The following is a 13,152-nucleotide window of genomic DNA, read 5'->3' as shown; positions in this document are numbered from 1 at the left end:
TGTTGCAGGCCCAGCATGTTCCTGATGAATGTCCCCAGGCCCTTGTTCCCCTTCTCGTGCCCGCCCCCTTCTCCCACCCTGGCCTTCCTGAGTGGGAAGGAAAATGACAGTGAGGAGAAGGTGGCCTGACCCACTCGGCCCCACGTGCTAGTCACCAGCATCCCCACGCCCACCCACGGACAGCCCTTGAAGCTCTCGTCTCCACTCTCCAGATTGAGAAACCGAGGCACAATTGGCTAAGTCTTACGGTCAAAGAGGGGATCCGAGCTTTTGCTCGCAACTGCCAGGTTGGGTAGGCAGGACGGAGCCACTCCCGGACACATGCTCCGTGCCAGGCCCTGAGAGTCCCCGCCCCACCCAGGCCTCCAGAAAGGAAAATGGAAGCGGCTGCCTTCCAAGAAAACAAAGAAGAGAGGCTGGGCGCGATGGCTCATGCCTGTAATCCCAGCACTGTGGGAAGCCAGGTGGGTGGATCATTTGAGGTCAAGAGTTCAAGACCAGCCTGACCAACACGGTGAAAGCCCGTCTCCGCTAAAATACAAAAAAATTAGCCAGGTATGGTGTCACGTGCCTGTAATCCCAGGTACTAGGGAGGCTGAGGCAGGAGGATCACTTGAGCCCAGGAAGCAGAGCTTGCAGTGAGCCAAGATTGTGCCACTGCACTCCAGCCTAGGCAACAGAGCAAGACTCCATCTCCAAAAAAATAAATAAATAAATAAATAAAATGAAGGAGAGAGAGTGGAGGGTGGAGAGAGCCAGCCGGGAGGGCCTCTGGAGGCGCGCTTCTCCAGCACGGCTACGGGACAAGGGGCGGTCGGATGGGCCCTGAGCTCTGAGCGCTTTTCCACCTTCCTCTTCCACTGTTGGCAGCTGCTCTCTGGGGGCTTAGGACTCTCGTTCTCCTCGAGGACTTGAACCCAGCCCTTGTGTTGACTGTGGCCTTCTTTACCCATGAGAGAGCTCTGGCTGGGATCAGAAGGCCTCTTGTAAACTGTAAAGTGCTACCTCTATGACCACAGTCCCCACTTGCTCTGGGGGCTCAAGAAAGAGGGATCTGGGCCTCTGTGTGCCCCCCAGAGGGTGCCTGCTGAGAGCTTCTGGGCAGCAGCCCCTGCCCCCCCCCGCCCCCTGCCAGTCTGACTGCCCACCCCCTACTAGGTGAGGGGCCACAGGGAGCTCTCAGGCCCCACACAGAAAGCCCGAGCTCTCGGGCAGATTGTATGGACAGTGGCGCCTCATGTTTTGTGTGTGTTATACAGTCATATTTTTTATCTCTATAGAATTATCTTTACACATATACAAAAGTTTGCATTTCAACCTTAAAATTTGTATTTTATTGTTTTTCTATTTGTACACACATAAAAATACTATTTTTACCGTTCATAGAGAAAATACAGCTGATACATCAAACCCTTTATTTTATGGCTAGCATGTAGTCTTCATTTCATTTTGTAACAGTGTAATTAAGATATCATTCATATACCATACATTGCACCATTTAAAGCGTATCGTTTAGGCCAGGCGCAGTGGTGCACACCTGCAGTCCTAGCCCTTTCAGTGGCTAAGGCAGAAGGATAGCTTGAGCCCCGGAGTTCAAGACCAGCATTGGCAACATAGAGAGACCTCGTCTCTACAAAAAAAAAGAAAAAAAAAATGCAGAAATCAATGAGGCATGATGATGTGTGCCTTTAGTCTCAGCAATTCCAGAGGCTGAGGTGAGAAGACTGCCTGAGCCCGGGATGTCGAGGCTGCAGTGAGACTGCACCAGTGCACCCCAGCCTGGGTGACATAGCAAGACCCTGTCTCAAAAAAAAATGTGTATCATTTAGCTTTTCTTAGTATATTCAGTGTTATACTAAGAAAGAAACCCTATGCCCATCCTAGTCACCCCCATTCTCCCTTCTGCCAGCCCCAGCACCCACTCATCTCCTTTCTCTCTGGATGGATTGGCCCATTCTGGAATTTTCACAGGAACGGAGTCTACACCAGAGGCCTTCTGTGACTGGCTTGTTTCATGCACATCGTGTCTTCAGGGTCCACCCACGTCATAGCCCGTGTCAGAGCCTCATGCCTTTTGATGGCCACGTGTTCCATTGTGCGGACAGGGCACGCTTTGTCTCCCCGTTCATCTGTTGGTGGATGTCGGGTTGTCTCTGCCTTCTGTTGTGGGCTGTGCGGTGCTGCCGTGATGGGCGCGTACAGGTTTCTGCGTAGATGTTTTCTCTCATTTGCCTGGTGTGTGCCTAGGAGTGGAGCTGCTGGGTTTAGGGCAATGAGGACTCACCACCCTCTTTCCACAGTGGCTGTGGCATTCTGTTTTAAATTTAAGCTTGCAAGTGCGAGCTGGTTGAAACGGATGGCAGTAGATAAACCTGGGGGAAGGGACATGGGGGTGGCGGCAGTTGAAGCCGCAGGCGGAGTATGCTGGGATGGGTGACTACCATCTGTGTTTGAACCTGGGTCAGGGTGCCTTGTCCTGAGGATGGCGGGGAGGGCACGGCTGGGCCCAGGTCCAGGGAGCGAGGCAGGGCAGCGGCCAAAGGAGAGGCTTTAGGTGGTCCTGGGAGATCACGCAGGGTCTAGACAGGTGGAGGGAGGGGAGAGAGGAGAGTGGGCCGGTGGTGGGGGCGGTGGAGGTGCATGCAGAAGTCAGGGTGACCTTCCTCGTCTGGCCCCCGCCTGGGCGCCGTGGGCAGCCTCAGCAGGCGTCACCGGGTCTGTGTCTGCTCTCCCCGCTCAGCTGAGCGTGTGGCAGATGCGGGCAGCAGGCTGGTTCCTGCAGGACAGGCTGGTCACATGCCGGTGGCCCCAGGGTCCTGCTATGGCAGACAGTGGAGAGAGGACTGCTGGCAGAGGCCTCAGCACCCTGGGCATGGGCCCTGCTCATCTGCAGGAAGGAGGTGGGTGCTTCTGGGCACCTGGCATCCCGCACTGGCAGCTGAGTGCTGGGGTGGTGTGAGCTGTGTCCCCGTTGTCACAGCTCTCACCTCGAGGCCAGTAGGCTGTGGCTTACGGTCTGCACAGGATGTCGTCACTGTGGTCACGGCACAGAGTAGAGGCTGTGCCGACAGGACCTGCTGGCTTCTTGCACCCAGAAGTTTTGCCTTCTGACTGAATTCCAGGCCCTGTCTGCTGCCCTCACGCCTGCCGTGTGATCATTTCACTAGCTCAGAAGACCTAGGACACAGACTGGGTTCTGCATTGCCTCCAAATACCCCCAAACGCAGGCCAGGCCGCCTCCATACCCCCGAACGCAGGCCAGGCCGCTTCCGTACCCCCAAACGCAGGCCAGGCCGCTTCCGTACCCCCAAACGCAGGCCAGGCTGCTTCCGTACCCCCAAACGCAGGCCAGGCTGCCTCCATACCCGCAAACACAGTCCAGGCCGCTTCTGTACCCCCGAACGCAGGCCAGGCCGCCTCCATACCTGCAAACGCAGTCCAGGCTCCCTCCAAATACCCCTAAACTCAGGCTGGGCCGCCTCCATACCCGCAAACGCAAGCCGGGCCACCTCCATACACCCAAATACAGGCCAGGCTGCTTTATGCCCAGCAAATGCAGGTTGTAGGAGGGAGTCAAGAACTGGGCAGCCCCGGGCAGCCGCACTGGGCAGGTGAAGGGTTCTCAGGCTGGAGCAGATCCAGTTCCTGCCCTCGGAGACCTCATGCCAACTGGGGAGCCAGATGGGGATTATGGCAGGTGTTGTGCCCAGTGTTGTGGCCTTGGAAATCCTGGAAGGCTTCCTGAAGGAAGCAGCACCCACTGAGCAGCTTGGGAGCCACACCTCAATGCAGGCTCTGCTAGGCACCATGTGCCCTGTGTCAGCCTCTGGTTGTGCATCTCAGTAGCAAACAGAGGAAGGAACTGTCACTGTGGCTGACTGGTAGACAGTGGGCATGCCCTGCCTACCCCTCCACACAAAGCCTGTGGCCTGGGCCCTTGTTTTCATGTCCTTGTCCTTCATGGATAGTGTGTGGTAGAGATTCCAGGAAGTAGGTGCGGCTCCCCCACTCCTGCCTCTGTAACCGGAGCTCATTCAGCTCCATGCCCACTGTCCTGCCCTGGCACCCGAGCCTCTCAGATTCGAGTGATGAGGAATCTCTTGGTGAATCTCTTCATTACTCTGTCCCTGAATCGGGCTGATTCTTTGACTTTCTGGCAGCTTCTGGAGGGCCACGTGTGGTGTGGGCCCCAGGTCGGGCTTCTCTGGGATTTTCCTTGCCTGGGGCTGTCTTTGGGGATGTTTGATCCCAGCCTGGGCCTCTAGCATTGTCCGGCTGGCCTCTCAGCCAGGGTGGGGAGGCTGGCTTGGCCCCTGATGAGGCCTGCAAGAACCAGGGTAGTGAGTGAGGAGGCACCTGCCTGCCCACTTGTGCCTCCCCTCCCCTGGCCCCAAACCTTGGTCTGTTTCCCCAAGAAAACGGTTGACATTGTCTGGGTGACCTGCACGTCACCTCGCGTCTCAGGGCCTTAGCCTCGTCCCCAGGGCTTGAGACAGGAGAGGCCGTCAAAACCCAGCAGCCCCCCACCTGGGAGAGTCCGGCTGCGGGACCCCGGCTGATGATGCTCGTGTCCCCACAGGCTGCTGTCCCCAAGGCCCAGCCTCCTCACCCCGACTGGCGACCCCCGGGCCAACACCTCGCCCCAGAAGCCACTGGACCTGAAGCAGCTGAAGCAGCGAGCGGCTGCCATCCCCCCCATCGTGAGTGCCCACCCCCAGAGCCCCGCAGAGTCCACCCTGACCTTGACTTTCCCGTTCATCGAGACAGAGAATCCCACGGGTGGGAGCGCGCACCTGCAGCCCAGCTCATCTGCTGCTGTTTCCTGGAGAAGCCCCCATGGAGATGAGGTGGGAGCAGCTGGGGAAGCTGGCAGGTGCACTGGATGGGGCTCCCGGTGAAGGCAGGGACTGGCAGCCTACCGCCTCCCCGCTTTCACCCTGCAGCACCCTTGAACCCCCACATTAGATACTGGGTCATGGGGAGGCAGGAGCTTCCCCCACCCACTCAGCTGTAGCAACAACTTGGCCAGGGAAGGGTGGGGCTTACCCGTTCTGACCCTGGGGCCCTCTGGGAACACCCCCCTGGAAGGATCTCTCAGCTGGGTGGGTGGGCCCGTGGAGGTGCCTTCTCCAGGGAGGTGAGTCCGGGCTTCCCAGATGCAACTGGGGGTTCCGAACTAAAAGAAGCTGAGCTGACCAGGCTGGTGGTCCCTCGGGGCTTTGAGTGATGGGCTCAGGGCGTGCCAGGCTGCACCGCCCAGTCCCCCAAGGCCCACAGAGTCCTGTTGCTCAGTCCTGGCTTCCCTGAGACCCAGAGGATTTGGGTCCATGGAAGGAGCTGGAGGAGAGGGTAACGGCAGGCTCCAGCCTCCTGTCCACCACCAGGCTGCTGAGCCAGGCTTTTTGGGAGGTGGGTTCCCCCTGTCCACTGCTGGGCAGCTGGGCTAGGCTTTCTGGGGAGGTGGGCCCCCCTGTTTACTACCAGGCAGCTAGGCCAGGCTTTTTGGGAGGTGGGCTCCCCCTGTCCACCGCTGGGCAGCTGGGCTAGGCTTTCTGGGGAGGTGGGCCCCCCTGTTTACCACCAGGCAGCTGGGCCAGGCTTTCTGGGAGGTGGGCTCCCCCTGTTCACTACCAGGCAGCTAGGCCAGGCTTTTTGGGAGGTGGGCTCCCCCTGTTCACTACCAGGCAGCTAGGCCAGGCTTTTTGGGAGGTGGGCTAGGCAGCTAGGCCAGGCTTTTTGGGAGGTGGGCTCCCCCTGTTCACCACCAGGCAGCTAGGCCAGGCTTTTTGGGAGGTGGGCTCCCCCTGTTTACTACCAGGCAGCTAGGCCAGGCTTTTTGGGAGGTGGGCCCCCCTGTTTACTACCAGGCAGCTAGGCCAGGCTTTTTGGGAGGTGGGCTCCCCCTGTCCACCGCTGGGCAGCTGGGCTAGGCTTTCTGGGGAGGTGGGCCCCCCTGTTCACCACCAGGCAGCTGGGCCAGGCTTTTTGGGAGGTGGGCTCCCCCTGTTCACCACCAGGCAGCTAGGCCAGGCTTTTTGGGAGGTGGGCTCCCCTGTCCGCACCGGGCAGCTGGGCCAGGCTTTCTGGGGAAGTGGGCTCTCCCTGTCCATCACCAGGCAGCTGGGCCAGGTTCTGGGAGGTGGGTCCCCATGTCCATCACCGGGCAGCTGGGCCAGGCTTTCTGGGAGGTGGGCTCCCCCTATCCGCCACCGGGCAGCTGGGCCAGGCTTTTTGGGAGGTGGGCTCCCCAATGTGCTCTGTGCTAAGACCTCCCCTTCTTGCCCCACTTGGGACCTTGAGCATGTCACTGGCTTTCCCAGGCCTTGGTTTCCAGGCTGGTCACGTGCATGTCTCTCCCTGACCCTGTCACCGTCGGACACCCTCTGTGGATGCTCACTTCTGCCTGCTTCCCTCAGCAGGTCACCAAAGTCCATGAACCCCCCCGGGAGGACGCAGCTCCCACTAAGCCAGCTCCCCCCGCCCCACCACCGCCACAGCACTTGCAGCCAGAGAGCGACGCCCCTCAGCAGCCTGGCAGCAGCCCCCGGGGCAAGAGCAGGAGCCCGGCGCCCGCCGCCGACAAGGAGGGTGAGTCCACATCAGTGGCTGAGGGGGGCTGGGGCAGCAGGGGACTGATGGACAAGGGATGTTTTTGTGTCCAGAGCAGCTGCTGCAACCCCCACGGCCACAGTGACAGGGAAAGCAAAATAAACGAATGGAACAGTTGAGCAGGCGGAGGCAGTTGGGAATGGTAGGGACTGCGGCAAATTGGAGAACTCATGTTTTCTCTGAAATGGGCATGTATTGGCCTTGGCCAAGAGTAACCCTGTGGCAAATCATGCCTGGGGTGGTTCTTCCAGCAAAGCCAGAAATCCATCTTCTTATGTGAAATCCCCCTGGTTTCTCAACACAGACAACTTCTCAAAATTTTCAAAAGCATTGTGCATACACAAAAATGTGTCTGCAGCCCAGCCTCTGATTTGGTGTGAATCAGTCCACGCAGGAGCTTCTCGAATCACAGATGGGGCCCAGCACCTGGCTGGCAGCAGCTCTGGGGCCTGGACAGGAAGGGCTGCCCTCCCCAGCTGGCATTCTGACCTTGCTCCAGGCCCAGGTCTCTGGGTTCACCAGGAGCCGGGAGAGGGGGTGACTCCTGAGCAGCTGTGTCACAGTGACTGCCCCGGGCACACCTCACTGTCATCACGTGAAGCTCAAGGTTAGGAGACAGGCAGGCGTAGTTGCTTGTTCTCTGGATCTTCAGTCTCTACCCCACTTCCCACTGGGCCCAAGAAATTCTGAACCTGTGTCCCCAAAGAGGCATCTTCTCCAGGTCAGCCTGGCATGCAGCAGGTGCTGTTGTGCCTTGCAGGTGTTGGGGGCTACCTCCCCAGAGGTTATCTACCCTGGGCTAGCCCGGGCGCTTGCTGGCAGGCTGTTCCAAAGGTCTGAGGGCAGCAGGACCCCAGGCCGACCTCCTGACCAGCACAGCCCAGGGACGAACCCGGGTGACCGGAGCTATCACCAGCTGTCCCCTCCCCACTGCCTTGGGTGTGATGTCCCCCTTCTCTTTTTTTTTTTTTTTTTGAGACGGACCGTCAGTCTCGCCAGGTTGGAGTGCAGTGGCGCAATCTCAGCTCACAGCAGCCTCCGCCTCTGGGGTCCACCCGAGGCTGGTGGGTCAGGACATTTGTTGAAACCCAAGGCCCCAAGCACCATGCTAGGCAGTGGGGGTTCGGCAGGGAGAAGGGGAAGTCTCTGCTGTGGGGAGCTGCTGTTGTTTTGAGTGAGGAGGATGTTAAACCAGGGAACATGTAATGAAGCAAGATGATTTTAGAGTCGTTCGTCCATCATGAGAAACAAAACGGGTTGAGTGAAGAGGCGGCTCCGGGAAAGACCCTGCGGAGGGGGGAGCAGCCCCGCCACGGGAGATCTCTGGGTGGGCGTTGCGGGCAGAGGGAACAGCACGTGCAAAGGCCCTGGTGTGGAAACACGCTCGGGTGTGTGAGGAGTCACCGGGGGTGGTGTGGCCGGGGAAGGGTGGGCGGGTGGACAGTGAGGGAGGTGGGGGCCGGATTGTGTAGGGCCTCTCAGGCCACAGCAGGCAGTGGATTTTTGTCTCAGGTGTGGCAGGGGCTGCTGGAGGGATTTGAAGTGAGCATGTGTTGTGGAAGGGGAAGGGGGTGCTTGTTATCTGATTTATATTTTGGAAAGCTCTCTCTGGCCGTTGTTGAGTCAAGGGCAGAAGCAGGAGGTCACAGCGCTGCTCTTGGCAGGCGACAGAGGCTGCCTGAACTGCACAGGTGGCTGTGGAGGTGGAAGGAAGGGTGCATCGGGATTTCGTTTTGGAGGCAAAGCCAGTGGGGTGTTGAACCCGGTGTGGGGATGACGCCAGGGATGTCTCGCCGGAACCGGGATGCCTCATGACAAGGGCTGGGCCGCCTGGGGCCAGGGTACAGTGTGCGGCCCAGGCGGTGGCTCTGGGAGATGTTGCGGGTTTGGAGCACCAGCCCTGGAAGGAGCTGTGTATCCATGTCAGGGGCCCCAGCAGCTTTGGCCAGCATCAGATCTGATCGGGGCTGGAACTGCACGGCGCCAGCCAGGTCCTGCCGAGCCAGGTCACAGGCCCCTGTCCTGGGAGAAAGGGAGCCACCGGCCAGCAGTTTCTGCAGCTGGCACTCAGCCTATTGGTGTGGCCAGGGCCTGTGCCGTTTCCTGGCCTCATTCCCCATGGGGATGGTGCACCTGGCGTCAGGCCCTGCATGCCTTTCTTGCACAGCCTGGCTTGCAGCTCAGCTCCCGCAGGGACACACATGAACTTGACACCCAGCGCTACCTCTCTGGTCTCTCAGGAAGCCAGCCTTCTCTGCCCCTGGCTCCCACACAGAGCGGCTCAGCCAAGCAGGTCCCTTGGGGCCCCCTGGGCCCAGCTGGAGGAACAGGTTGTCTCTCCAGGCTCTCGGCCGCCCGCCCAGCCTGGCCTAACCCCAGCTTGCCTTCCTGCATCGAGCAGCTCCCCTCCTCTCCCTCCCAGCTCTCTGGAACTAGGCTGGAGGAAGCACCAGAGGCATACAGGGCTGGGTAGCCAGAGGGGCGAGGTCCAGGGCGTTTGCAGGATCTCCAGATCTGAGGCAGGCCCTGTACAGCTGCCTCCACTGGGGACTGGTTAAGAAGGAGAATTCCCCTGCATCTGTGCCCCCCTGCCTCCTGTGGGCTGCCCACCTCGCCAGGGCACAAGTCCAGGGAAACTCAGTCTTCCGGGAGAGAATTGGGGGCGATTTGGTACACAGGCCTCCTTGCCCACCTGCTCTGCTCACGGCAGGCATCATGAATTGATCTTAGCACTCTCCTCCGCTGTCACACCCCAATGGGCCCTCAGAACCTCCTTTGTTCATCTGGAGGTGGCGTGATAGATGACACCTGCCTGCCATTCCTGTCCCAGGACCCAGAGGGCTCTGTCATTCCCAAGTTGTATCTCTGCTCAACTTCTTGGCCGGTTATCTCCCCCAGGGTTGGTCCTCAGGGAGAGGTTCAGAGCTGAGGACAGATTTCAGCAAAGGGTGAGAAGCCGGCAGGAAGATGCCATGAAGCCAGGCCTGAGCCCCTGGGCCCTGCTGAGTTTGTAGGATCTCCCCAGGCCTGAAATCTAGGACCCATCATTGCTTCTCTGCCACAGGCAGTGTGGCATAGCAGTCCGGGTTAAGGCCATGGTCTGCAGTCCCCGTGCCTGGGTTCGAAGCTGCTATCTGCCACTTGCTAGCTGGAGCCTTTGACCAGGTGGCTTAACCTCTCGGCCTCTATTTTCCCGTCTGTGAAATGGGGATAATCAGTCAGTTCCTTGTAGGGTACTGTGAGAATAAATGAGTGAACATGCTTAGATTCATGTCAGCCATGGAGGCGTAAGAGAGCATTACCTCTTGGTGTTGCCCTTTGCACGCTCCGCCTGGTAAGTAGCTTTGCCTGAGCTGGGGCTTCTCAGCCAGCCAGCGCACAGTCACTGTTTGCACTGGCTCAGTGGGCTTCTGATCCTGACTCGGCTAAGTATTTGCTGGTGAACTCAGATAAGCCCATTGGTGTGTCTGTACCTCAGTTTCCCCTCTGTAAAATGGGTCTGGCAGCAGTCTCTGTATGAGCTTAACAGGAGGCTCATGGAGGCCATGGGGTCCTGAGCACAGTGCCTGTGCTGAGTACCACTCAGCAAACTGAGGCTGACGCTGCAGTTGTTATCTGGAGGGTCTGGGCTTATAACCCCCCACTGCCTGCCACAACATACACACACAGGCACACACACACATCCATGCACTCACACACGAGAATGAGAATTCCCCTGCATCTGTGCTCCCCTGCCTCCTGTGGGCTGCCCACCTTGCCAGGGCACAAGTCCAGGGGAAACTCAGTCTTCCAGTATAGGTATGCACATACACGTGTGCGCGCACACACACACGCACACACATCACAGGTTACCTCCTTCAACGCTGTGTAGAGCACAAGCCAGCAAACTTTTCCTGCAAAGAGCCAGAGAGTAAATATTTTAGGCTTTGTGGGCCAGACAATCTCTTGCAAGGACTCAGTTCTGCCATAGACAATAACAGATGTGACCACGCTCCAGTAAAAGCATATTTACAAAGTCAGACAGTGGGGCCAGGCGTGGTGACTCACACCTGTAATTCCAGCACTCTGGAGGCCAAGGTGGGAGGATCTCTTGAGCCCAGTAGTTCAAGACCAGCCTGGGTACACATAACAAGACCTCATCTCTACAAAACCAAAACATAAATTAGCCAAGCGTGGTGCGGTGACACGTGCTTGGAGTCCCACCTACTTGGGAGGCTGAAGTGGGAAGATCCCTTGAACCCAAGAGTTCAAGACCAACCTGGGGCAACATAGCAAGACCCCATCTCTACAAAAGTAAAACAGATTAGCCAGGCATGGTGTGGTGGTGGGCGCCTGTATTCCCAGTTACTTGAGGGGCTGAGGTGGGAGAATCACTTGAGCCCAGAGGTCAAGGCTGCAGTGAGCCATGACAGCACCAGTGCACTCCAGCCTGAGTGACAGAGGGAGACCCTGTCTCAAAAAAGTTAGGGGCAGACAGACCCCCTGAGAGACCGTTCGCCGCTTCCTGGCTTCGGGGCCTGTCCAGGGGCCTTGGCTTGCCGGACTTGGCTGAGTGCCTGTGGGGTTGTAGAGCCACAGGGTCCCATTCTCATCCTCAGGGGCAGCTGAGAGCCCCCAGCCCAGACCTCGAGACCGCTCCCCTGCTGAGCAGAACACCATGGGGTTACAGAGCAGCGCCCGGGCAGGCAGAGGTGGGGGGCTTCCCAGAGGAGCCCAGGCTGTCACGGGCCACCACGACTGTGGGTGCAGGAAGGCTGTTTGAGTAGGGTCAGCCAGGGCTCCCGAGGTCTGACTGCCCCGCCTCCTGCCCTCAGCAGAGAAGCCTGTGTTCTTCCCAGCCTTCGCAGCCGAGGCCCAGAAGCTGCCTGGGGACCCCCCTTGCTGGACTTCCGGCCTGCCCTTCCCTGTGCCCCCCCGTGAGGTGATCAAGGCCTCCCCGCATGCCCCGGACCCCTCAGCCTTCTCCTACGCTCCACCTGGTAAGTAGCTCTGCCCGAGCTTGGGCTTCTCCTTCAGCCGGGGCACAGTTACTGTTGGCACTGTTGGCACTGTTGGCACTGTTGGCACTGTTGGCACTGGCTCAGAGCTGCACACAGAAGCACCTTAAAGCCTCATGGGACCCGGCTGGAGGGGCAGCTTGGTCAGTGGAGGGAAAGGGGGAGATCTTTTGAGAAAGCTGCCCCAGGATTGAGGTTGAAGCCACTGGCAAGAGGGAGCCACAGCAGGTGCTTGAGCTGGCGAGGGGCAGGCTTAGAGTGGGAGCTGTGTTTTCCATTGACGGCTTAGAGCTAGAGAATGGGCAGATGGTAGAAGAGCCTGGGGAGGGAACAGAGGTGCTGCCTTGGTTCACAGACTGTGAGGCTGCATTTCAGCCCTGTTCTAGGTCCTGCAGTCCTGCTGGGCCTTGCCAGCTATATAGCAGCACAGCCGAGGGCTGGTACAGACTGTGTTGGTAAATGCTGGTCCCGAGGGATGCGTGGGCCAAGGGAGCTAGAACAGGGAAAGTCATGCCAGGCAGACGGAACAGCATGTGCAAAAGCCCTGTGGCAGGAGAGAGCAGGCAAACTTGAGAAACTGAATCCGGCCACCACTGCCGAAGCTTGGTGCCCAGTGAGCTGGGGACACCAGGGGCCAGGTCAGGCAAGCCCGAAGGCCAAGTCAGGGGCTAAGACTTTCTCCTGAGGGCAGTGGGGAGCCATCGAGGGCACACAGCAGGGGGCGGGTGTGCACCAGCAGACTTTTCCAAAAAGGTCCCTTTGGTTCGTGTAAGGGGAAGGGGCTACTGGGAGCTACAGTGGAAACAGGAAGACCAGTTAGGGGATCCAGGTGAGACTGGAGGGGGCTTGGATCAGGACCTGGGCGGTAGGGAGGTGGAAGGCTTCCCCAGGATAGTGGTGTCTGCATCTAGGACTCAGGTCACTAATGAGGACAGAGCCGGGCAGGGCAACAGAGGGGCATGCATGGATGGGCACTTCCTGGCCAGGACAGGGAAGAGGTGGAGTGCAGCCTGGGCTGTGTGTCCAGCAGGGACATGACTGCTCCTGGGCCCCACAATGGACAGACATGTGCTCCACAGGTCACCCGCTGCCCCTGGGCCTCCATGACACTGCCCGGCCCGTCCTGCCGCGCCCACCTACCATCTCCAACCCACCTCCCCTCATCTCCTCTGCCAAGCACCCCAGCGTCCTCGAGAGGCAAATAGGTGCCATCTCCCAGGTGAGTGGTAGCCCTTCCTTTCTTCCTTTCTTGGGGGCTTGGTCTTCTCCTCTGTAAAGTGGTGGCGATGGGACCAGTGAAGTCTGGGTGGGGGCCAGGCTCTTAGGGGTCTGGGTCATTTCCACTCAGGTATCTGGGGTCTGAGCTGGCTGGGTCCTGCCCCAGGTACTCAGGGCCTCATCCCTGGGGGGGTCACTCTGTGTTGCAGTCAAGGGCACGGCTCGGGAACCAGGCTGTGTGGCCTCAGGCAAGTTACTTAACCTCCTGTTTCCCACACTGCGAAATGGAAGGGCAAATGCGAGGGGCTCAGAGAGTATGGCCCCTTCA

General features: G+C 59.0%; 2 protein-coding genes across 31 annotated transcripts in view; one reads left to right on the top strand and one right to left on the bottom strand.

The window, feature by feature from the left end:
- The window catches only part of TMEM132B (transmembrane protein 132B), a 1,306,862-nt gene extending 1,302,167 nt beyond the window's left edge, over positions 1-4,695 (bottom strand). Inside the window, exon 1 of the mRNA XM_050747883.1 lies at positions 4,692-4,695. The gene's annotated coding sequence lies outside the window, so the exon portion shown is untranslated. The remainder of the gene's footprint in view (positions 1-4,691) is intronic.
- NCOR2 (nuclear receptor corepressor 2) overlaps positions 1-13,152 on the top strand; it is a 240,891-nt gene that overhangs the window by 197,050 nt on the left and 30,689 nt on the right. For 18 of the 30 annotated variants that reach the window (XM_050747807.1, XM_050747808.1, XM_050747805.1 and 15 more), the window contains 4 exons: positions 4,580-4,847; positions 6,417-6,588; positions 11,424-11,588; positions 12,686-12,825. In XM_050747807.1, coding sequence (XP_050603764.1) covers positions 4,580-4,847; positions 6,417-6,588; positions 11,424-11,588; positions 12,686-12,825 — 745 coding nt within the window. The remainder of the gene's footprint in view (positions 1-4,579; positions 4,848-6,416; positions 6,589-11,423; positions 11,589-12,685; positions 12,826-13,152) is intronic. The other 12 variants (XM_050747826.1, XM_050747825.1, XM_050747824.1 and 9 more) reach the window with 6 other exon arrangements.

The sequence above is a fragment of the Macaca thibetana genome, chromosome 11 (assembly GCF_024542745.1).
Source record: "Macaca thibetana thibetana isolate TM-01 chromosome 11, ASM2454274v1, whole genome shotgun sequence".
Lineage (NCBI taxonomy): Eukaryota > Metazoa > Chordata > Mammalia > Primates > Cercopithecidae > Macaca > Macaca thibetana.
Note: the sequence above shows the minus strand (reverse complement) of the source record. Positions and strands in the feature narration are given on the sequence as shown.